The 25,719-nt window shown below is 42.8% G+C and overlaps 1 protein-coding gene across 1 annotated transcript; it reads left to right on the forward strand.

Annotated features, from left to right (window-relative positions):
* Positions 1-16,722: 16,722 nt before the first annotated feature.
* LCTL (lactase like) lies at positions 16,723-25,297 on the forward strand. The gene is made up of 13 exons (XM_059482398.1): positions 16,723-16,846; positions 17,796-17,956; positions 19,723-19,810; positions 20,042-20,151; positions 20,437-20,565; positions 21,030-21,125; positions 21,798-21,852; positions 21,934-22,095; positions 22,646-22,920; positions 23,232-23,358; positions 23,789-23,988; positions 24,486-24,549; positions 25,182-25,297. The coding sequence occupies exons 1-13, from the start codon at positions 16,723-16,725 to the stop codon at positions 25,295-25,297; spliced, it is 1,707 nt and encodes a 568-aa protein (XP_059338381.1).
* The last annotated feature ends 422 nt before the right edge of the window (positions 25,298-25,719 follow it).

Here is a 25,719-nt window from a genome sequence, read left to right on the forward strand (position 1 = left end):
CCGGGCCCGGGATGTTCCCGGGATGCTCCCGGTTCCCTCCGCAGTCCCGGGAAGGTCCCGCATCCCCGATGCCGGGTGTTCCCGGTTCCCTCGGGGCGGTCCCGCATCCTCGATCCTGGCGGTTCCCGATCCCGGTGGTTCCCGGTACTCCATCCCCGATCCCGGTGGTTCCCGGTCCCGCATCCCCGATCCCGGTGGTTCCCGGTTCCCCCGGGCGCTCCCGCGGCCGCAGCGCCGATCCCACGCTGCCATCGTGCGGTCGCTGCCGGCTCCTGGCACCGCTCCTCGCTCCGAGCCGGAATTCCGGAATGGTTTGGGTTGGAAGGGACATTGGAGATAATCCCGTTCCACCCCATGGCAGGGACACGTTTCACCATCCCAGGCTGCTCCAAGCCCCAATATCCAACATCCTTGGACATTTGCAGGGATCCAGGGGCAGCCCCAGTTGCTCTGGGCACCTGTGCCAGGGCCTGCCTACTGTCACAGCCAGGAATTCCTGCCCAATATCCCATCTAACCCTGCCCTCTGGCAGTTTAAAGCCATGATCCCCTCTATCAAGCACTGCTGGGGTTTGGGCAGACCCGATTTCCTCAGGATTAATTTTGGGGACTGTGAGCTCTCACAGTCAGACAGGACACAAGTGCCCTCTCCTGCAAGGGTTAAATAGGAATGGACATTTCTGGCTGTGTTCCATGCCCCAAGGTTCAGCATTTCCATGCAGTAAAGCCATCACCCCATCCTCCTCTCACTGAGTGCTCTACTTCGCTGTTTATGGGAAATGGAGAGAGCTCTATTCTGTAAATGCTCCTTGACTCCTTCCCAATTTCCTTTGTCCTCCTGCTTTGCTGGCTGCTGTTCACCATTCCAGCAGCACAGAGAGCAGGCCAGCAGCCCCATTTCCATCCTGCAGTGTGGCTCATCCATGGCCACAAACAGCCAGAGGGAGCAGGAATACACAGACTGCCCAATCACCCCTGGGAAGCAGCACTGCCAGACCACAGGGCACAAACTGCAGCTCACTCCACTCTGGGACACTCCAAACACAGCAGAGGGATGACACAGACTGGTGTGACACCACTCTGACCAGGGCATGGGTTGCTGCAGCTGCCCCAACTTTCCATACACAGGAATCATCTGGGCCATGATGCTCCAGCCCTGCCCCTGCAGCTGAACAGATTTTAGGAAGCCATTACAGTGAGAAAAACTAAATTGCAAGTTCCTTGAGTTTTTCTGCTCTATTTTTGTAACTCTTTTTAAATATTAACTGTGCAGAATTGACGATTCCTACAGAAGGGAAAATCTTGACACTAATGTGCTTCTTAGTCATAAAGAATTCATGCATTTTACCCTGTTTTGAAACTCATTAACCAAGCTTCTCGAAGCAATTTTTCCATGACCCAAAGTAACAAACAGTTTGAAAATTTCTCTGGGTAACTGTTGCCTACAAAGCACTTAAAATTTATAAACTTCTCGTCCAGTTTGTGCCATTTATCATTGCTAAAGTAAATGGAAGCAGTGGAATCGATTATGCATCATGAGTAATATAATGCAATATTAAAGGACACCCAGTGGAGCACTTGGGAGGCTGAAGGATCTAAATCATACACTCAGTGCTGGGAAACCATAAGGAAAATGTGCAGCACCATTTGTTGGTGGCTGGAGCTGTCAGTGCTCAGCACTCTGTGAGCACAGGGGTGCAGGACTGACAGCAGGGATTTACTGTTTGTGTGGATGAGGAGTCCAAGGAACACAGGAAAGGATTCCTAAGGAGTGATCACAGGCATTTCCACACCACCCAAGCCACACAAAAACTTGCAGGGAGATGAGGAGATGGGTTCAGGGAAAAGCCCAGCTCTTCCCACCTTTCTCCCCGCTCTTTCACTGCTTCTTATCTGTATCCCAGGAGAATATATAGATTTATTTTAGCATAATAATCAGCCTTTGGAATTATTTTCTTCCATTCTCTGTTTTTAAATATATTTTGGTTTTAAATCTTTCACTCATTTTCTTTCCCTCTTTTTGATTTTTCCTTTAGTTCCACTGAAGATGCACAGAATCATGATGTAATAAATAAGTCATCCATCCCATTCCTCTGTTCCTTCTCCAATAATCTGCAAATTCCATCAGCTGAAGGATGTGGGAGAGGGATGGATTGGGGCAGACAGGGAGGCCCAGACACAAATCCTGCCTGGTACTGGGGAAGAGTTTTAGCAGAAGGATCAGGACAAACCCTAATCATGTTACAGAAGTTGTGAGATGAAAATGAAAGCTTAAATTCCTTGAGTGTTTATCTTCATTTGTCCGTTTTTGGCTCTTAAGATGGAGACATAGACATCACTATCCCCAGTCAAATGATGAGAGGATTTATGAAAGATGAAGCAATAGGAACTTCATCTCAAAAGTCTCAAAATGCTATTTAATTCATGTTTGTGTCTTTAATATCAAAAAATACATTATTTTTCTGGAATGATGGTCAAATAGTTCTATTGCTCTTCTAGGATAATTACTTGTATTATTAGCAAATGAGAAGCTTCTGAAATCATAAAAGCAATTTTTAGAGTGCTCTGTTTTCAGAGTTTTTAATAAGAAGCTTCTCTCCATCGCAATTACAGAATAAAAGTTTGGAAGAAAATAGATACAAATATTCCAATGACTCTAAAACACCCAGGAAACAATGAATTTTGAAAGCATACTTATCTGCTTTAAGCTTATGGTCTTTAACAAAATCTCCTGACTTTAGAGAGCATTTTTGGCTTCTGAAAACTACCACTTGGATCTACAAAGCTGCTCTCAGAGCCACTTCCTCCAAATCTTTGCAGAAAACATCTGGGGCTGACACAGGGAGCAAAGAAGGCAACAGGAGTCACATCAGCACAAGTGCCTCGTGCTCCCCTGGCTCGATGTTTTTATGGCAAAAGCACCTTTATTTGTAAAACCAGCAATGTTTGATCAGTTACCCAGTACCAGGGATCACAGAGTGCAGCCAGTGAGCAAACCTGCCCAGGGAAACCTGGAGATTCCACATGGAATCTCAACAGGGATCACAGAGTGCAGCCAGTGAGCAAACCTGCCCAGGGAAACCTGGAGATTCCACATGGAATCTCAACAGGGATCACAGAGTGCAGCCAGTGAGCAAACCTGCCCGGGAAACCTGGAGATTCCACGTGGCTGGAATGATTTTCCACACTCAGGAGCCCATGGAATCCAGTGACAGCTGGGCCTGGCTGGCCTGGGGGCTCCAGTGGGAACTTCCCAGGCAGGATCAATGTGCCAAGAGGACATCACCCCTTCCAGGACATTTTCAGATCTCCCACCTATCCAGTTGAGCTGGGGGTGTGTGGCACCCTCACCAACATGCCCAGTTTAGTCTGGAAGGAAAGATTTCCCATTCCCAGCTCTACCTGACATCCTGGTCAGCTCATCTCCACCTCCAGAGTCAACAAAGCACCACTGCATTGTCTTCCCATAAAACCCCAGCCTGTCCTCCACAGGGAGCTCATGGAATAGTAAATTAGGCTCTGAGCTTCTTGAGGATCCTTTGGGAAAGCATTAGAAGGGAGGCCATATTCATATTCTACTATCCCAGCTATATTCAGTGCAATATCAAAGTCTAGTCCTCACGGCTCTGATTTCCAAAATGCCAAGTCCCTGCAGGACACACACACACACTTCAGAAACAAAACACCATAAAAAGATCAAAGATCCCTCTGGGAATACATTCTCTGCACTCTTCAAAGCCAAATGTCCCCTCACTTGCCCCCTTGTAAACTGATTAATTTCAGTGGGAAGAGTGCTCACAAAGGCAGCAGATCCATGCAGTGAGGATAAGTGTTTGTACATGTTAAGTCCACAAAACCCTCTGTATTTTTCCCTGCTCGACAGAAACAACAGGATTTACACTAATTCTCGTTTCCAAGGTGCAGTTGGTGTTTAGTGTGTTAGCAGGCAGCTTTCCCTGAGTGCTTTTGCACATGGATGGGCTGCAGCCCCTTTCTTTCCCCGGCTGCAGGAATAAATGAGAGCACCATCTGGGCAGCCTCTGCTCCTGCCCAGCGCCCGCGGTGCAATTCCAAAATGTGAGGAATGCTCACCCAGCAGCTCCCTTCACATCCTCCCTGCTATTGACTGGGGCAGCTCTGGCCCTTCTGGGCTGCTTTAGGGAAGAATTTGGTGGGAAGATGAGGGCTCTGAAATCCAAACCATCTTCAAATGTGCCTGTGTGTGGTCTGAGCAGGCAGCTTATGCAATGAGAAATGGGAAGCCACTAAAACGATTCTGCTTCTAAATATTTTGACCTTTATTGACATTTATAAGTAGCAGGCAGCTTAATTACCAATTAAAGGAAGTTATTAGCTACAAAAGGAGCCTGTTCTTTTTTTCCCCTCATGGCTCCTTTCCCAAACCAGGGCTGTTGGATGAGATGTCTGTGGCAGGACAAGGCAGAGGAGCCCAGGAGACCTCGGCTACTCTATGGCAAATCTGTACAGAAATCCTCACAGAAGACAAAAACCTTCATAAAGGGGGTATCCAGAGACAGCCCATGCAGAACAACACACTCTCCATTGCTGCTGGGTTCAAGCCTTGTTTTACAGAACTGTCCCATTTTCCTACATGGAATTGCTTGCTGGACATTATTTCTGGCTGATTTTCTTTCAAGCACACCCATAAAAAGGCCTTCCCAAACCCTCCACTGGTTTTGTGGGGGGTTTTTCCTCTTTTATTTTTTTTTCTTTCACAATATGCATTTAAGGGTTGGCTGAGGAGTTGAGAATATTCAGGACTTGGCTGCTAATCCTGACACACACTGTTAAAACAACTGGAAGTTCTGCCCCAGAGATGGATGAATTCCTAGAGCAAACAAAGCAGCTCCTTTAAAATCACCCAACCCTTCATACTGGATTGCAAGGGCTGGGAGCTCTACACATATTTAATGTCCCTCTAGAGCACTGGGATTGTTTGCTGGGTGATGGCACTCATAAGAATATCTTAATTGAAAAATATATATTGGCATGATCAATGCTCTCCCATAATTTTAGAGTATCTTACAACAAAAATGAAGTACAACAATGCAGGATGAGCAGAGCTCTGATACTGACAGATGCAGGTATGACTTTTTAAACTAAATTAGTGCTAACATGAATTTAAAAATAGCCTTGTGAAGGAAATACCCTCCACTTGTATTATTTTCAGCTCTGTAATATACATTAATGTTGTTTTAAGAGTCTTTATGTGTGAAGTGAGACACAATGTAGAGAAGACATGGAAACCCAAGGATACTTTAAAGATTGTTTCCTCCCTGAGTGAATTCCTCCCAAGTAGCTGGGAAGGTGGATGAGTGACCCAAACCTCATTTTGGAGTATGGTATGGAAGATATGAAAGTTCCAGGCACAGTGATTTAGCTTTTCCTCAATTCTTCTCCTGCTTTTATCCAAAGAAGTCCCACAATCCTTTCCACCAACCTCAGCTTCTGATTTTCTGGAAAACTTCTGGACTGACAAGCAAGAATTCAATGCTATTTTTTTTTTCTTTCCCTGGATTTTTACCTCATGGCTTTTTCTGCTCTGTATTCTTTACCCCTTTTTACTGAGTTGGTTATTCGCCCCCACTTTCAGAGGGAAAAGAAATTTTACTTTCAACAAATTTGAAACTTAGAGTTTGATCCTACAATCACTAAAGTTAAGGCAACAAGGGTGTTCTGTTCAGAGGGAGCAGAACAGCCCCAGGTGCCTGGACTTGGTGTTTTCAAGCAGGGAGCCTTCACATTTAAAAGGAAATTATTGTGTTCATATTCATTGTGCACATACACAGGATGGGAAATTTGGACAAAAAGGTCAAAGGTGCTGATGGCAGAGCTGCTCTCAGCTGTGCCTGCTGCAGGAAATGTCAGCAAACCCCTCTGCAGTCCCAGCTCAGGGGAAGCAGACCTGGTGCTTGGGATGTCGGAGCTCAGCTGAGACCCCTCTGTGGGATTTCAGCCCAGGAACTAAACCAGAACTCCAGGGAAAGGAGCTGCCACAGGGGAGCTGCTGCAGCCTGACACAGACACCCATTATCAATTGTCTGAGAAGAAATTCTGTTCAGATCTATTTCCTGCAGTTTAATAACAAGGAGAGCTTGTGCAAATATCAGCTGTAAAGACTGGGGAAAGCAAATCAAATCCAAGCTTGCAACAGTGAACAGGTATCAGTGATAATGAAATATTTGCCTGGATTTTGACAACCTTGAATAATTCAGTAAATCCTAGCACTCCATGTGCACAGCCTGATAATAATAATAATAATAATTATTATCAGACAGCTGCACTGCCCTTGAGAACTGGGCAGTGGGTTCTGGGAGGAAGGAAATTGCTGCCACATGCAGTAAATAAAAAGAAGTTAAAAAAAAAGAAATACACACAGAGTTGTGCTGCAGAATCATTCCATTGAGCCTGGCTAGAAACACAGGCAGCTACAAACCAATCATTCATCTCCAACATAAACACAGATTGGGTTCGACTTGCACTAACATAGGTTGAGATTTTTAGTAGATGACATAAATAAATGTATTTTTATATTTCCTGACCACATTAAGCTTGAAATCAAGAGTTCTAAAATGTGAGCCATACACTGTAAGGCTTCTAATAGCCAATAAATTCAGACAGTCACACTGAAGCAATGTTTTCTCCTTAAAGGTACATTTTGCTGCAGTGTATACAAATACAAGGGGACTTGTTTTTTTATGGATTTGTAATTATATGTAGCTGAACACGACCATTCAATAAAGGTTAAATTCTCTTAGGAGGACAGCAAGATGGAAACCACTTCAGAGGGCACAATCCCAGATCCCAAATATTATTTCTACATGGAAAGACATTAGTAAGGAGATGGGGGAAGGTTGAGGAAAATTCATTTCTCCAAAAAAAAAGACCAGTTGAGGAAAGGTAAAACATTCTGGCTCAAGAACATCAATGAATTCCTCTGTTCCTGCCCCACTTCTGCCACACTAAGAAAGCACAAAACCAGTTCTTATCCTGCCCAGTGCATCTACTTCCCACAGGTAAAGCAAGGCTCAGAGTGCTGGATTTCCTTCAGGTGGTGTTGAAGGAATGAACCATCCTAGAGAATCACCAGTGATACTTTAGAGCTAAAACACTCCCTCACCAGAGGTTGTTTTCATCTCCAGCCCTTAGAGCACTTCAGAGTGGAGCTCAGCATTATCCCCACACTGGGAAATGGAATACAGCAGAACAAGGAATTGTTCAGCTTCTCAGGAAGGACCAGCAGCAATGTCAGGAGGGATTTCAGGTGGCAGAAGAGGTATGGGAGATGCACAGAGGCTGATGCCCAGCACTCAGAGAGCTCAGGGATCATAAATTTCAGCTTTGCTCCCCACACAAGCTCTGGCTGAGGGACACAGTCACTGCCAGGCTCGGAAGGCAAATCCCTCAGCACAGACTGAGCCTGTTTGTGTCTTGGACCCAGCACTTGCAGTGGGTCCGTCACAGAGCCGTGCTCCCAGTGGGGAGCCATAAAGAGCCAGTGTGTGCTGGCTCCAGAGCCCCTGATTGCTGGATGTGCTGGGAAGGCCAACTGGAAATGGCTGAGTGCTGATGTCACTGCAGCTCCACAGCTCTGGAGGCTGCTCAGCTTTCCTGGCAGGAGCCTCGCTGAGCTTTGTGCCCTGCCCGGAGCTTTGTGAGCAGAGAGGAGTGAAGGTGGCACTGAGAGCCTCATTTCACAACAAGGCAAACCATCCTTTTCTGGGAGAATTTGTCATTCCTAGCCCAGCTTAAAAACCAGTAGCTGTCACTGAGTAAATGAAATGGAATTTATTTTCAAAATAAATTTGAAATCACCAATGCTTTCAAGGAGAATTGAGCTGCATTGACAGAATCAATAAGAACCTCCCCACTCACCTAAGTTCAGGTTGAAAAGTCAAGTGTTCAAGGGCTGGAAACCAGAGTTAAGGCTGCCATGTGCACTCCTAATTCACATCTCCTGTGTGATACAATTAAAAGCTATTTTTCCCCATGGCCTCACCCCATTTAGTGGGCAGGATGAACAGAGCTATTCAGTATTTCTGGTTGGGGTTTTTTTACCTTTTGGAGTCAATGTGTGGCCTTGGCTTTATTTATAGCATGCCATTTAAACTCTTCACTGAAAACACGATTATTCACATCCTTGTGGGTTTTAATATAACACTTATCACAGAAATATTTGCTTCAAAAACATAACAAATGTCTCCTGACAAAACCCCTGCCAGTGAGGTAGGATGGTAGCACAGTCCCTTGAGCCCAAATGCTTAATCAGAATCAGAGGTCCCACAAGCTTGTTTTGCTTAGGGTGAGATCATCTGAATGTAATACAGTGTATAATATATTCTTGGGTTTTAGCAAACCAGTGGTAACAAAAACCCCATTTCTGTGAGACACAGCTCCAAACCTTGCAGTGCCCTGAGCTGTGGCTTTGGGAGAGCATCTGTTTCCTTTCAGCAGTGGCCACAGCATCTGCAAACCTTGTTCTCTGTGGTTTAAAGCACCTCCTTCTAAGACCATGGGGCAAACAAGCAAGGCCTGTTCTGAAGCAAAGCAATGTAGAAAAGTAAGGCTGGAGTGAAATTATTCCTGGCTCCCTTGATTCTGGAGGGTGCACGATGAAATTTGCAATTTAAAAGGCAAAAGAATTACTCCTACCTCTGTTTGCAGGCCTCTGTACATGCATGTGGTTATGTAATACACCTAAACCCAAAATGTTGTCATATTTGATTACAAAAACCCTGAAATTCCTTTGAATGTGCAGCACACAACAGTGCTAATGTTCTTTTTCAGCTGTAATCCACCACCAGCAAAGGTTTAACAGACTTTAGCTCAGGCACTACACAATCCTTCATCTCACAGTCAATTCACATTTACTCTTTGAATTTGGATCTGGGTTACAAATCAAGTAACTTTGCTTTAGAGACATTGTAGAAAAAATGTTGCTTCAGGTTCTTCCACAAGTACAAAACCATTTGATAAATAGAATTTTCAAGTTTATATAAGCCTGCAGTCCCACCTGCACATCCTGTCAGGGAAATCAATCCATGATTCCCTGTCAGGCTGCTTGTTTTACAGCACAGGCTCAGAGAAAAGTGCTTGTTAGAAACATTTTCAAAACATTTACTCACTGTTCTGACAGCCCTGAGGATCTCTTTTCCTTCTTGTGGTCTGTGTTCTTATTTCTCACTGTTCCTCAGCTGTCTTCAGAGGCCATCTGAAAGAAAAATGCACAATGCCAACAGTTTATATCCACTAGACTGGAAACCTGGCATGTCTGCAGCATTGTTGTTATTATTATTATTACAAATATGTTTTGGAATTTGTATTTTTGGCATAATGGGAAGATTCATTCTAAAGAATGTAGCTTAGCTTTTTAAAAATGTGCTAAATCAGGTTGGATCATACCAAATTGGAATGACTGGGACTAAGATTCTTTCTTGATTTGAGGTAGCAAAAAGAAAGGTCACAAATACAATCTCAAGTTCCCCCTACCAGCATCTTAAATACTTAAATTCCTCTATTAAAAATACTGCTATTATTATTGTGTTTAGGCTGTATTTAACCCTTCCCAAGGCAAAGTGACAGAGGCTCTCAGCACTCACTAAGCCAGGCTGTAATTTGCTACACTTTAAACTGATTTACCTTTAAAACAATAAGGAGGCTGTGATGGACCAAGGTGCAATATCTGCACTGGGGCAGATATTTCACTTTAAGAACACATTTAATCTCCAGGGGCATCACTTGGTTTTGGATTTGAGCTGAAGTTGCTAAGGAGCATTAGTGAGGCCTTGTCTCTGAATTTATCTCTGAAAAATCAAAAGTAAAAGATTTTTTCATGCTTCTTCTCACTGGTTCTGTCTGTTTGATTTGATAAATAAGCTACAAGAAGGTCAGGCCATGGCACCAAACAACTGCCACTGTGAGAGCTGTGAGAGAATTTAGATTATCCCAGTTCATATTCAGTTTCTCTATGAAACTTTAAATTTTATTAAGGAAATAAGGAGCCTGAGAGTTTAGAAAGGACTTTTCTCAGGCTGTGCTGATGTGAGCAAAGCCCTCCTGTCCCTGGCAGCTCCTGAGGCTGCACAGAACCTTCTGCTCCCTGTGCTGCCCTTCCCCAGCTGCCCTGGCTAGGCAGAAACCAGAGTTTGCAGCTCCCTGGTGCCCTGTGCAGAACTTTCCTTGGTGTTTTTCAAAGCTGCTCCCAGCTGAAGGGCTGGAGACCAGGCTGGCAGTGCCCAGGCTGTCCCCAGGCTCCAAACTCTCCTCTCCTGCCTCAACCTCCAGCCCTGGGCAGAAGCAAAATTAGTCTGGATGTCTTTAGTTAATTAAGTGCTTTATCTGTCCACTCCCTGACAATTTGTGCCTGTCTGGTGCATGAGAAAGGGCCCTTCTGGGGCAAAACCACAGATAAAATGTGTTTTAAAACTGAATTTGAAGTCCTAAATGTGGATATTTCATAATCTAAGCTGAATATCCATAGAAAGAACAACTGTATGTTTTTAGTAATGACCTAATTCAACTAATTCAATAATGAACTAATTCAACCCCTTCCAAAACAATTCATGAACTCTTACTCATTATCAACTGACAGCGCTTGGGGACCTTCACTAATTACCACTATTCTTTGGTGCTGGATGCATTTATGTCATGGGTGCAGGGTAAAGATGGACATGGAAAGAAAATATAACTGTTTCTTTTTGTTCCTACTCACAAACAGTGATGGGAAAACCTCCAAAAGCTTTCTTGCTGTTTTGTGGTTGTCAGGACACTTCATTTTCTCTCATTCCCAAGCTTCAGAAGCTTCCTCTTTGTGATTGCAAACAGATGATGGCAGAGGCAGCAATTAGACTAATCCAAGTAAATTCCAATCACTGGTAGCCTGCAGCAGCTTGCAGGGCTCACATCAAATGGAGGCCACCCTTAGCACCAAGCTGTCAGCAGGAAAAGAGAAATTAAAATTGATTTTTAGAAGCAAATTTCTGTGACCTTCCTCATTGCACCCAGGAGTATCTGTAACATCTGTCATTTATTATATATCATGGCTGGGGTTTTTAACCAACCACTGAGCCTGGCCATTCCAAATCCAGTGTGAACCTTTGACTGCATCAGTGCCAAGTCTCAGGAGTTTTGGCCATCTGGGAGTTCCACAAAAGGAGGAAGTGTCTCTGCACCTCTCTGCACACACCAAGAAACACTAAAAATTTACAGTTTAGGAGCTGGTTTGAAAATGACACCTTTAAAATTTGAGGTTTTAGTACAACCAGAATAGATTCTGCAGATTTATCTTGTTCTTGCCAATCTTTACAATCCTTCTTTGCAAAACAGAGGTAGCAGGTTCTCAAAGAGTTTAATTTTTTAAAATAATGACCCCAATAAAGCCAGTGGCTAGTGATGGCAGCTCCTTAGTGAGCCCAATGGGCATAAAATATGAGAGCAGTGTCTCTCATAACAGTGCAGGAGCTGCTGAGGAAATGTAGTGTAAGTTTCAGAGTCACTCCTCTCCATCTTCTCTCAGGAATCCCAGTTCAATATTCCAGTTCTTTTCACAAGATCTCCCAGCCTCTGGAGGTTTTCTTGCAATGGAGACTGTCTCCAGAAGCTGCCCACAGATTTCCCAGGATACCAGACTGGTGCTCCCCACAGTAAAGCAAACCATCCTTGTTTCTCTTCCTTCCAATATTCTTCCACGATTCCAATGTTTTTCTCTGAAAAACAAAACCAGGTCATAAACCCAGTTGAGCTTTGGACAAAAAGTTTCCAAAAGCAGCAAATATAATGCGAGGAAAGTCATTTTGTAACACAGAAAAATACAAGCACAGTTATACAAGTGTTCTTGTTCCAAGAACAATTGTAAGTGGGTTTTGTTTTGATTTGGAAAAAACTCCAATATCTCAGTGTAGTTGCAGCAGACCACACACTGGAAAAATTACATGGTTTTCTGGTGGCTGTATAATAAGAAAGGATTTTTCTCTCAGAGACAGAAAAGGCCTATTCAAGGTTGGAGAGGGAGTGTAGCTCAGAAGAATGAAGAATCAGGAAGCTGAGGAGATAGGTCAGAACTGTGTGAGGCTGATGTGGTCTCACTGTCTGAACAGCTGCCAGGGCATTAGGAAAGCCAGCTTCTCCTTTTTCATCAAAACACAGGGGCTAAAAGCAGAAATCCAATAAATAGCAGGTTTAGGGGTTTGCTGTTAGGGTGGCTCCATCCCTGGTGTCTAGCTGGAGATAAGAGGTTTTGCAACACAAAGTGGCACAGATAGAAAATAAAGTGGAAGGATAAGCACAGTGGGCTCTGTGCCAAAGGTTTTGTGATGTGCTCACACAGAATCCTGCAGCAAGAGAAGCCATAAATATCTGCAGCATTTATGGAAGAAGATCCACTCCAGGCTGGAGACAAGTGAAGCACCCTCAGAGTCAGTCCCTGAATTCACACTCATGGAATGAGCCCATTGCAGAAGTTGCTTTCCAGGTTATTTTATGCATTTTACTTCACTGGCCAATTTTGGACAGACTCCAATGAGTAGATTTTTAAAAAAACATTCTTTTTACCAATAAAATACAATAAAAGATTTTATAGCCTTGATGTGTTTCTGGCACAGTTCAAAAACTGCTGCTAATAAAACTTTTCCAAGAGGAAAAAATGACCAAGCTGTCACAATGTAAATATGATTTTTTTTTTTTTTTAATTTGGGGTTTTATGCAGGAAACTGGGAAACAACATCACAGGAAAAGATTATGTTAAGAGAAGAAAACCTATGCAAACAGAACTTAGAGTGGGACAGTGTCATGTTCCTGGCAGCCCATGTTAAATGCAGTTGGAAGGAATTGTGTTTTCATGCACACCAAGGGCTGGCTCCTCCTCACCACTGAGTCAGTGACAATTCACCAAGTGACTTCAGTGATGCCCTAAAGCAGCAGCCTGGCTGATGAATATGGCACCAGGCAGGCAGAGCAGAGCTCTGAGCTCAGCCCTGGCCTGATCCAAGCTCCCTGGGTGAGATCCATGCAGCTCCTCACATGGAGAGAGGGGTGAGCTGTCAGTGTGCTCCCCTGCCAGCTCTCTGAACACTCCCAGCCTCTCCTGGCGTGCCAGAGCCTTTGTTCTCGAGGTATTTTTAGGTGCAATTATGATTTAACAAGGAATGAGTAATGCCCACCCTTAATCACCACACCTCTGGCATCATTCAGGGCTGTGGTGACTCTGATTCACTGCCCTACCTGGTTCTGCAGGAGATAAAATGTGCCAAATGCCAAAAAAAGTGATAAAAATGTGCCCTCAGCACCCATGTCTCCTGCAGCAGAAGCTGTGCAAACAGCAGTGCCCTTTGTGTGCAGAAGCTGCTGGATTTTCAAGGATCATCACCTCTGTCCCTGAAAATGTCCCTTCCTGAGGAGCAGGAGGGCAGGCAAGTGGACAGAGAGACCTGCGGGCTGAACAAGGAGCTCCTGGTGATATTCCTGCTCTCATTTCAGTGCAATTTTACATCTGAGATCTCTGAGATATCTCTGAGATCTCTCTTCTGAGAAGCTCTGTAAGAACTGCAATGTTGATACTTACTTTTTACTCTACCAGGCAACATTCTCAGCTATGAAATTGGCCACGCGAGGGCACCAGCACTGCTCAGGAAAAACAAAAACAAAAAGGCACAAAAAGACAAAACTGGGTAAGCAAAGGAATAACCAGGAGTTTGTTTACAAACTGTACAGCTGCAAAGCCCAGGAGAGCAGGTCCCAGGCAGGAGCCACCCAGCCAGAGCACCCAGCAGCTCTGAGGCGCACAGCAGGAGGAGGAAATCCCCCAGCCTCAAAAGGAGCTGAGCTGCTCCTGCTGCCCTGCCCAGAGATGCCTTTCCTCAGGGTGGCTGTGGGAAAAGCTCCCACACCTTTGCTGTGCTCGGTGCCCAGAGCCTCCCTCTGCCCTGGCTCAGGCTCTGCCCCCTCTCCCTCAGCACAGAGAGGTTTTCTCACCTGACAGCCAGGTGAGCAGAGGTGGCTGAAATCACATTTTCAGCCCAGCAGTGGTTACCTGGTTTTGTGCCTTTTCAATGGACATGATGGGTGAGAGGGACTGAATGTAACTCCAGAAGTAAAAGAAATTAATTTTAGCTTGAGCTGAACATCCAGACTGGAGAGTTGTTGTTTTTTTTTTCCACAAAGACATCACCATAAGGAATTCCTTTAGAAAGAAAAGGAAAAGCATGTGATTTTTCAAGCCTGCATCTTAATTATCTGATTTTAAATGATGCCATTTAAAAACAAAGCCCTTGGCCTCCCCAAATCTGTCACTGAGCTCTCCCTGCCAAACACCATCCAGGACACAGACATTTGCACCAAGAGAAAATCACAGAATTCAGAATCCCAGAATGCTCTGAGTTGGAAGGGACATTAAAGATCATCCCATTGCACCCCTGCCATGGACAGAGCCCCTTTCCACTGTCCCAGGCTGCTCCAAGCCCCATCCAACCTGGCCTTGGGCACTGCCAGGGATCCAGGAGCAGCCACAGCTTCTGTGCCAGGGCCTCCCCACCCTCACAGTAAAGAATTTCTTCCATATATCTCACCTAAATTTCCCTTTTCTGTTTGAACCCATCCTTGGCCCATCAGTGCAATTCCTGATGAAAAATATCTACAAACCCCTTGTTCAAGAGGCAGTCCTGCATGAATGTGTAGATAAGTGCAAAGCTCATTTTGCTTACAAAGGAAAATCCTCATTGCTAACAGATTCCTGTGGTTAAGCTAAAGCTCATCCTGCAGCATTGGCTGTGGATACAAAAGGATTGTTCCTTTTTGTTGTGACTGTAAGTGAACAAAATGCTGTTTGCAACTAGATGTTTCTCCCGAGGTTTTGTGATAGCCTGGATTAATTCCATGCAATTATTCTGGGCAAGTAAATTTATTCTGAATGCTCTGGTAGGTTTGTGGCAGTTCAGAGGAATCTCCCAGATAGGACACATCTGTTGTGAAGAACACCAGGTAAGGCAGGGATGGGGGGAAATAGAAATAACTCCAGCTGCAATCAGGGCACAAGGGAACTCAGCTGCCAGACAGCAAGGGGGTAAAATGGGTTTTATAGGACCATCCTTATAGTCTGAACTTATTAAACCTTTTTGTACTATTTAAAAAGCTGTTTCTTCTACTGTGATTGTAGAGATACATGCCAGAAAACCAGAGCAATGAAGAGTTCCAAAATGCACATATGAATTTGCAAAGTGTTTGATTGAATATTCCACAGCAGATTGTGCATAGATTATTTTTTTCAATACAGAGTGCTGTAAAATCCTGAAGTGTTTAATTGTTCTTGAGGTACTTAAATTATTTCTAATTGTACTACTAAGAATAATCAAGCCAAAAGTGAAAAATATATTGATTTGGTTGTTATGCCTAACTCCAAACGAGTTCCTAGCTGCTAGCAGCACTCTGTAAATCCCCACGGCCCTGCTGCCTTGGGGCAGTGCCTGAGCTGCAGAAACATCACAGACCCCTGCACATTTCCTGCTCTCCTGGCTCCTTTTCCTGGGACTGTTGGTCAGTGCTAATGAGAGGATGAAGGGCACTGCTAAATTTAAATTTACTGACTAAACCACAGAGCTGCTGGCAATGTCTAAGTTAAAATCACATGTATTTGCAACCTTTTATATTCAAAATAAAAGTAATTCTAGAGATCTAGACCTGATTTTAAATGCTTATAGGCTGCTACAAGCTTTTTTAACCCTGTAATCTAAATGCTCCCATTTGGAATGCCGAGGTGGAGATATTTTTAATCCAGGACTAAAGCCTTTAGTGCTGAAGTGGTTCCATTTTCCCAAGCCAGCTGTGTAGTTCCTGTGTTAATTAGGAGATGATCATTAATAAACAGAGGAACGGGAGGTCTCTGAGGCTGTACATTTATTACATTTCTGAAAAGGGGGTCAGTCCTTTGCCTGTTGTTTTTTGCCACATTTGGGGGTTCATTTTTGTCAGGAGCCAACCTGCAAAGCAGCTCAGGTACTCCAATGCAAAACATGATTATTTTAAATATTTGTTCTGCTTTTCCTCATGGCCCAACCCCACCTTCAGATTTACCAGCAGATGCTCAGGAATGTAAAACATCCTTTGGGGGCTGTATCAATTTGGGGAAAACTGCTTTTCTAAAAGCCCTTCTGAAACTTTATTTAACTCAGCTAAAATGTGTCTAATAATTTAACTTGATGTCACAGTTTAAAATTGATGCTGGGATTGGATAAAAAGGACAGCATCATGATAAAAGCTGCAATTAATTAAAATGGCAATAATTGCAAGTATTAGTTTTCCTTTTCAGCTTCCAGAGGGATTGTTGCCATGACAGGTGGGAAGATGCTACCAGTATAATTCTTTCTTTTTGTCATGGTTAGAGAATTTTACTTACTTATATTTGTGGGACAGCTTGAAATTCAGAACAAAATAGGTACCAACAAAGAGACCTTTAGAATAAAGCTAAGTAACATTAGGGGAAATATGTGGCTTCTAATAATTATAATTTTGATTAAGGGGATCAATCTTCCCTCATTTTCCCCACCCTGCAGAAGTCTAACTGCTCCTTCCACTCAGCCCAAACTTTCAGCCCTCAATTAGTTCCCATCCAGCAGAAAAAGAATCAGCTTTTCCCTTTTGACCCCCCAGATTTGTGGAGCAGCAAGCCCTGACAGAGCTCTGGTGTTTTCCCTGGCAGGGCCAGCTGGTGAGGATGAGGAGGGACACCCCGAGGTGCTGGGCTGTGCTGGTGGCAGTGATGGCACTGAGCGTGGCCGAGGACTTCCCGTGGACCAAGAACAACCCAGGCTCCTTCTACTACGGCACCTTCCCAGCTGGTACCGCCCACACCCGGCTGGATTGGAATGTTCTAGACCTGCTCCTGTGCCCAAGGAAGTGACCCAGAGGTTTTCAGGTCCTTCCAGGGAAATGGCAGGAACAGAAATGGAGGTGGCTGCAGGATGCAGAGCACTTTGGGAATACAGAGATCCACATGACCCTGCATTCCATAAATCCGCTCCAACAGGAAACACAGGGACAGGCTCACAGATAACAGCTCATATCCAAGTGTAACAAGTCACACCTGAGAACTCCTCTCCCTTTTTACAAATTACCTACAACTAATGAAATAAACTAAAATACCCTTTGTTATGCAGGTTATTTAAGAAATCAGTGCAATAACTGTGCTGGGTTTGTTTCAAGCTGCTCAGTATTATCCAATCCACTCTTAGTATGAATTTATGAACCTTATCCTTTCTTTGACACATATTTAAACAAATTTCATCCAAGCAAAATCAAAGCTAGAAATATACAGGCACTGACTGGTTTTCATACTCAAGTTTTCAAGTCATTTATGATATAGTCTTTTGTGTAACAATAGGAAAAAAATCCAGAATGTTTCTGTATATTTTACATAACATCTAAACTTGTAGTTGCTAAAAGTACTATGAAAACCAGCAGGGAGAAATGATGTGGAACCCTAATTTGTTTTTTACAGTAAGACATTTCTACGCTATCAATGCCCTACCTCATCACTGTAAAGTACAGATTTTACAGGTTTAATAAATGAAAGGATGCCATTTCTTCTTCAGTGCATCAGAACAGGACACCTTCATTTATTCCCCATTTTCAGACCTATTTAGGCACAGACACATTTTGAAATGCGGGAAACCTCAGCCTCTCCAGCAGTGCCTCCTTTCCCTTCCAGTTCCTCTCTCCTATGAGCATTTAGCACTGAGACCAACCAGCAGGAAGCTGTTCCAATAACTCCCCTCTTTTCACCTCCAGGTTTCTTGTGGGGTGTGGGGAGTTCTGCCTACCAGACCGAGGGGGCCTGGGACAAGGATGGCAAAGGGCCGAGCATCTGGGATGCCTTCACCCACAGCAAGGGGAAGGTGCTCAGGAACGAGACGGGAGATTCCGCCTGCGATGGCTACTACAGAGTCAAGGTATGGCTCGGGGGAACCACCTGCACCTTCAGCTGCTCTAAAGGTATTCAATTTAGGAATCCAAGTGCTGATGTTTTTAATCAGTTCAGTAAAATCTTCTTCCTTTATAATCTCATAAAACCAATAATCCCACAGTGTTTCCCAAATACATGTCAGCTTTTCAGGATTTTTGTGTCAAAAAATATTCTAGATGCTGTAAGGAAGTCCAAATGCTTAGTTAGAAATACAATAAACATGTTTGAGCTTTAAATAAAATTCACTTTTTGTGTATGTGTGTGTGTAGCCATGATATTTTCTGAAAAATCCTTTCCGTAGGATTTTTTCTCCTGAGAAGCCAAGAGGCCTCAGGAACAAAATGTAAACAATGGTTATCTGCTGCTGTGGAATGCAACAAGTGGATCTGGGATTGGTCTCATGTGGTTGTTTTTAATTAATGGCCAATCACAGTCCAGCTGTTTGGACTGTCTCAGTCAGTCACAAGCCTTTGTTATTAATTCTTTTTCTATTCTTAGCTAGCCTTCTGATGAAATCCTTTCTTCTATTCTTTTAGTGTCGTTTTCATATAATATATAACATAAAATAATAAATCAAGCCTTCTGAAACATGGAGTCAGATCCTCATGTTTCCTCATTCTCAGACCCCTGCAAACACCATCACATGTGTGTGCATTTATGAAGTTTTCCGTATATTTTTCAGAGGCTTCAAAATTCAGTCTGGATGTTGCCCATTTTTTGAAAGGATAACAAATAATCAATGCAGCTCTGTTCACATGTTTCCAAGGCCAATACCATCAAAACCAATTTTGGAATTACTGTGCTGGAGAAAGACAGATACACAGCAAGGGGAATCCAAATGACTGTGAGAAGCCAGGGTTACATAATTGGAATTGCAACCAATTTAATAGAAGTTATATTCCACTGAGGGTTCTCTACATAGATGAAGTTCAAGGGAGCACCAGAGGTCTCAGCAAGAACCAAGAGAAAAGAAACTAATTATGACGTACTCTCCTAAAATGGGAAAATGCACGAGAGGTTTCATTTGAGCTCTCAAGCAGCAGAAGTTTGAAAGAATAGCTTAAAAAGTATCTCGGAGAAGCTGGGGCTCTGAGCCTACTGGGGTGTGGCACCAGGAGATTGACACAGAGATTATTTGGATTTGGATTTAGAAATAATTTCTAAAACATGCTTGTATTTGTCCACTTACCTGGTCCTCTTTATATCAGAGCACTCTTTGCTTTCATCATCAGAATTCTCTTTGCATTGGCACAGATACCACCAATTTCTACTTTCATTGAACACTGAAGATGTATATTTTCTTAGCAAAAGAACAAACATTCATTCATATGGGATTTAGGGGGTTTTCTCATTCCAGTATAAGACAGTGAAGGAAAGTTCAAGTAATTACGTTTTTGAGCCTGAGCTGAAATGTTTGAAGTCAAGATTTACAGGCCTCTATTATTTTCTAATACAAATTCTGATATAAATATAATAGTATTGCAAGACCTCAGCTCATTTTTCCGTAGTGCAAACATTCAGTCTCCACAGTTGCACAAAACATTACAGGACTTCTTTGGCCTGTCAAAAAAAAGTGGTTGAAGAGGAAAGTAGAACAAGCCATCACCTCAAAGATCAGAAAAAAACAGACTGAATCCTCTTTTGTGCAAATCTTCCATAGATTTTCTGCATTCAGAATTAGTTAAGACAGATGAGGAACTGAAGTTATTCTGCTTGGCCTCAGGATGTGTTAATTGGATTTTCTTCTCACAGGATGACATTCAGTTGCTGAAGGAGCTGAAGGTGAATCACTACCTCTTGTCCATCTCATGGCCAAGGATTATGCCCACAGGCATCAAAGGTAAGCACGATTTCACCACATTCTTCCCAATATTATCTGTAAGGAATTTTACTCCTGAGTAACCCACAGTTGTTCAACATTCCTGTTACAGATTTCTGTTTGTCTGCATTTTACCATTACAGAATTCCCAACACTGTAATGTAAAATTCCTTGGTTAATACTTTTAGATTTCTGTTCTTCCAGTTATTTGGGAACCACTGCAGGTAATTCCTTGTCTGTGCTTTCCATCAGCTGAACAACTGAATGAGAAGGGAATACAGTTCTACAATGACACAATTAACAGTCTTCTGGAAAACAACATCACCCCTATTGTGAGCCTCTACCACTGGGATCTGCCACAGGTCGGACAATATTTAAATTAGTGAAAAACTTCAAATAAAGCCTTCTGATAGAAATAATTTCCTAAGGTTAAGAACTAAGAGTACTTGAAAAAGGTAGAGAAGCCTGGATACTTTTAAGAATTTGTAAATTTTTCCTTTTCATTTGGATTTTATGTGCATTGAAGTTTTGAAAAATCTCTTTCTGAGCCAGAAATACAAACAGAATTAAATAGAAATAGAGGTCTCTTTAAGCAGCAGCTGACCTTCAAGTACAATTATTGAATCTTGAAATTCTTATTTCCAAAGGCTCTCCAAGAAAAGTATGGTGGCTGGCAGAACATAAGCATGATGAATTATTTTAACGATTATGCAAATCTGTGTTTTGAGAAGTTTGGTGACCGTGTGAAACACTGGATTACATTCAGCAATCCTTGGGTAAGTCATCAATGCTTTCCTTCCAAACTCTCCCACTGCACTGTTCTGTTCCCAAAATTCTATGCAAGAGACACTAGAGGAGAGTAGGGGAAAAAAATGGAGAGAGAAGGGGAAACATTTAAACCATTAATCTTCGTGGCCAAAAATCTCAGCAGGCAGATTTTGTACGAGGGCAGGGTTTTAATACATGAAATTCCAGGAAAATTTTGAAAACTCCTCAGCTGGAGAGACTGAAATTAGAAATTAGGAACGGGAAAGGCAGCTGTTATTTACCCTTCCCCATTCCTCAGCTCACCCCTGTAACCCTGCTCCCAATGCCACAGCTGGGTACCAAGCAGGGAATGGGAGCCAAGGAAGGGAAGAGGGGAGTGCAGAGGGCCAGCCCAGCAGGATGCAGAGTTTGGAGCACATCCCCTGGCTCTGGAGCCCAGGGCAGGACTGACTGTGCCTCTGTGTGTTTGCAGGCAGTGGCTGAGAAGGGCTATGAAACAGGAGAGCACGCGCCAGGACTGAAGCTTGGCGGCTGCGGTGCCTACAAGGCTGCTCATCACATCATTAAAGTAAAAACCTCCTGAAATTGTGCCTGAAATTGTGTGTCAATTCAGGATTTTTATCAAATTTCACTCCTTAAACTGAAATATAACTGAAATATAACTGAAATGTAGTTTCACAGCCCTGTAATTTCCAAGCAGGACACTGAGATTATCATCTGGCTTTAAACCTCCAGTGCAGAATCCAAGGCACTACCACTGTTTGGTGCTTGATTTAACACTTGCAACAATTTGAATTTCCTTATATTATAAATGTCTCTTCTAGTTTGTTTCAAGGTGGTTGAAAAAGAAAACATCCAGGTTAGTCTAGAAACCAACATCCTGGCCTGTTGAAATGAACCTGAATGTTGCAAGTGACTTCAGGAAGTGTCTGGTAAAAATGAACTTTCATCTACCTGAATAAATTAGGGAAAGACATTCAAAGAGCAGAGCCATGGGACAGAGCCCTGGCCTGAGGGCTGTGTGTCAGCTCCATGTGGATGTCCTGGAATTTAGGGAAGGAATCTTGCATAAAGGCTTTTGTGATGTCTTACATGAAATTAAAGTTTCTGGAATAAACACAAAAGAAATTCTGTGGTATTTTCAGGCAGACCTCAGTGCAGAAAGTGCTCACCAGCTTCCCATGCCATAAGGGATGAAAACGTGCACAGGATTTATTTTATTGTAACATTATTTTTACAGACCCATGCCAAGGTTTGGCACTCCTACAACACCACCTGGCGCAGGGAGCAGAGAGGTAATGAGGATTCATTCTGTGATTGTGCTGCTGTTCCTATTAAGGGCTTCAAGAACTGCAGAACTGTCCCTTTGTTTTAAGGGATGGTTGGAATTTCCCTAACGAGTGCCTGGGGGGAACCTGTTGATCCACACAGCCAGACAGACAGAGATGCTGCTGAGAGGTACATCCAGTTCCACCTGGGATGGTTTGCAAACCCCATTTACAGAGGGGACTACCCAGAGGTTATGAAGAATTACGTAGGTAAGTCCCAGTAGCTGACATGAATAGATCCACACTTCCAGCACATTACAGGAGAGTAACTCCAGGCCACAGCTAAAAGTGAGGGCACAGGGGAGACACAGCAAAGCAAAGGCCCCCAGGCTGGACACAGCTCCTAAAGCACCTTGGGGACACACCAGGACACCTGAAATCACTGTTTCTCCATGTCTTGTACCCAGCTTTATTCTCCAACCCGAAAGGATGAAAGATGATCTCATCTTAAAAAGCCAATTAAGCTCAGGTGTCCTCAACATTAACACTAAATTCAGGAAAACCATACTTGGCCCCAGCCAGGTGCCCAGAGAAGCTGGGGCTGCCCCTGGAGGTGTCCCAGGCCAGGCTGGATGGGGCTGGGAGCACCCTGGGATAGTGGAAGGTGTCCCTGCCCATGGCAGGGGGTGAAGTAATGATTTAAAAAGTCAATTCCAACCCAAACCATCCAGGATTTTACAATTCTTATTTATTGCTGGTGAGATAAAGAAAACCAATTTCTGTGCTCCTCAAAAGTTGTCTCCTATAATTATTTTGCTAGGTAGGAAGAGTGCCCAGCAGGGCCTGGGGACATCAAGATTACCAACTTTCTCAGTTCAAGAGAAAACCTATATTAAAGGCACCTCGGATTTCCTGGGAATTGGTCATTTTACCACTCGTTATGTTCTGCAGAAGAGCTTTCCCTTCCTCCAAGTGTCCAGTTACCACACTGACCCTGACCTGGCTGAACTGGTGGACCCCAACTGGCCAGCTCCAGGCCCTAAGTGGCTCTACTCTGTGCCCTGGGGCTTCAGAAGGTTGCTCAACTTCATCAAGGTGAGTAGAGAAGATCTTTAATTAGAAAGGAAGCAACAAAATGCCTGGTTTAGACTGAGATTTTCAACAGTTCCAGCTATTGGTCTTGTCCTAGTGGGAATTTTCTTTGTCAAAAAACCCTTAATTTCAGCTCAGAAAACTACAGAATTCAGTCATTTTAAAATAAGCCCCATAGTTAACTTAAATCCCTACTACACATTTTTCTTACTAAAGTAAGTAAATGTAGAAAATTGCTTTTCATGCACTTCGCTAATTCATATATTCTGCTGAAGTTATTTTATGTGAAGCAATTTAAACATTTCTGTTTGCAGACCCAGTATGGGAACCCCCTGATTTATGTGACAGAGAATGGAGTGTCTGAAACAATGCAGTGCTCTCAGCTGTGTGACGAGTGGAGGATCCAGTACCTGAAGGGATACATCAATGAGATACTCAAAGGTCACTCAAAAACAGCTTTACAGGATTTGACTTTGGAGTATTTTCACCTTCTGCTTATTTTTTTACTTTGTCCTTTCAATCACAGAGAAATAACTATTCACAAGTCAAAGTGGACAGCAAACCAGACTCAAATTTTCACCAAAATGTCAACCTAAGCAAACATATCAATACTAATAACTACAATAACCTACCTGAGATTTAATACTTCAATAAATCATCAGTTTCCATTCTCAGAGAGATTACCAAGTCCCATAGAGTTCTAGTACCTCTAAGCTAAAGACAGCAATTTCAAAGCATCTGAATTAATTTGTACTTCCTTTTTCTGTCCTGCTCCCCATGTCTTCCTGCTATAAACCAAACCAAAACATTTACAGAACCATATTTGAAGGACAAACCTCACCTTTATTAGTGATTTGTGTTCTGTTTCCAGCTCTAAATGATGGTGTAAATGTCAAAGGTTACACTGCCTGGTCACTGCTGGATAAATTTGAATGGAACAAAGGCTTCTCTGAAAAATTTGGGCTTTACCACATTGATTTCAAAAACAAGAACAAACCACGGCACCCAAAGGCATCTGTTGACTACTATAAAAAGATTATCAGTGCAAATGGATTCCCCAATCCAAGAGAGGTGATGTCTGCTGCTAATTTTGATGTTTTTCCCTTTATGTGCAAATATCACATTGAATTTCAGGAAACAACTTGTATGAATATGGTACAGAAGTGACACTTTGATTCTGTAAAACAGGGATCTGTTTAATAGAGAGATATTTAGATACTGAAAGTGGAACAGACTCAATTACTGTTTCTAAAGTATTCTAGGTAGACTTAGTGATGAAGTCAAAAACTCTCCATCAGAAGTTATTTAGCAGTGCTGTCAGATTCCTAGGCAGAAAGCTCCACATATGTCCTACCCTACTGGAAAATAACCTGGAATGTATTATGTGCCACTAGAAATTTTATTAAACAATTAACTCTGAGAAATACCCCAAAATGAAAACCACAAAGATACTTTCAGAAACTCATGTGTTGCCAGAATGAAATGGTTTCAAGTTAACTGTAGGGCCAAGGAGGGAGCTGTGGGAGTGAGGAGGATGCTCAGTCTCACAGAAGTGTCACCCTTCCCAGGTGGAGAGCTGGCACCGCAAGGCCATGGACACCTGCTCTGCCACACACCAACACCTTGCTGCAGGTAAGGATGCCTCTGGTTTGTCTACAAAAGCAGATTCTGTAAAGTTCAGATGTTAAATTGCTCTCTGAATGCTGCTAAAAGGTATTTGCTCCCCAAAAGCACTACAAGCCTCTAAAGAAGTCAGCCTAAGTTAATTCCTGCTCAGCCTCCACTTCCAAGTCATGCTCAGTGTGAATGAAATGGATTTACTGAACTCTTCCAGGCTTCTCAGTGGAATAAAGTTCTACAAAATAAAACCCTTTTAATTTTTCAAACAGATACAGAACAATCATAAAAAGGCCAAAGCTTCCTAAGGATTTCTCTTTGACAATTTTCTTTCACCTTCAGGTGAGGGGAATAAATATGAGAGGACCTGTAAAATATTGTTAATGCACTGCAGCTAATTCACAGCAAGGACAATTTCTGCAGCCCTTTGAGCACTGACATGTCTTCAGAAGTAAAAAGAGAGGGAAAACTATCATGGATTTGCCACAGCTCTGGCAGACTTAAGAAATTCTATTTGCTTTGTTTGCTGTTTATGCCAATGTTAACATTTTTATGTTCAAAAAAATCTTTATGTTAACTCTAAGTTAGGTATTACTGTACTCCAGGGGATTAAATCTCTTACATATTCCTCGTTTCTCAAATTTTAGATTCCCTGATTACTCACATGGAAATGGTGACAGAGATTGTTCTTCCTACAGTTTTCACACTCTGCATTCTCATCAGTATTGTCCTCCTCATATTCTACCTTCGAAACCACAGCTAAAACTGATGTTTGCACACATCCTCATTTGCCAAAAGAACTAAGCTGCAGCTCCTTTGAGTAGTTAAAATTTACAACAGATGCCTCTTTTTATACCCCTGTAATGAAATATTATTTACCAATCCATCTAGAGCTTTTATTATTTTTCTATTCAATTCCCAAATAATCTCTTTGTTTTTACCAAAATACATTCTCTTTCCACTAATTCTAAGTAGGAGATTTTACAATCCTTACTATTTTGGAAACTATTACACATTTTGTTAGTCAGAAAAACAGTTAAGAGTAAAGTGATTCAAATCTTGCCAGTACAAATGTCAAGTGATTAAAAGCTGCTTGCAAATTCTGATTTCAGTCTGTTCATCAACAGCATTTTGATTATCATGTAATTGCTATTTGAAGAAAGACATATAAAAGGACTTCAATAT

The sequence above is a fragment of the Ammospiza nelsoni genome, chromosome 14, assembly GCF_027579445.1.
Source record: "Ammospiza nelsoni isolate bAmmNel1 chromosome 14, bAmmNel1.pri, whole genome shotgun sequence".
Taxonomy (NCBI): domain Eukaryota; kingdom Metazoa; phylum Chordata; class Aves; order Passeriformes; family Passerellidae; genus Ammospiza; species Ammospiza nelsoni.

Coding starts and splice junctions, on each gene's coding strand:
- LCTL (XM_059482398.1), top strand. CDS start 16,723: ATGAGGAGGGACACCCCGAGGTGCTGGGCTGTGCTGGTGGCAGTGATG. Junction 17,957..19,722: donor ATGGCTACTACAGAGTCAAG/GTATGGCTCGGG, acceptor TTCTTCTCACAG/GATGACATTCAGTTGCTGAA. Junction 23,989..24,485: donor GATTCCCCAATCCAAGAGAG/GTGATGTCTGCT, acceptor CACCCTTCCCAG/GTGGAGAGCTGGCACCGCAA.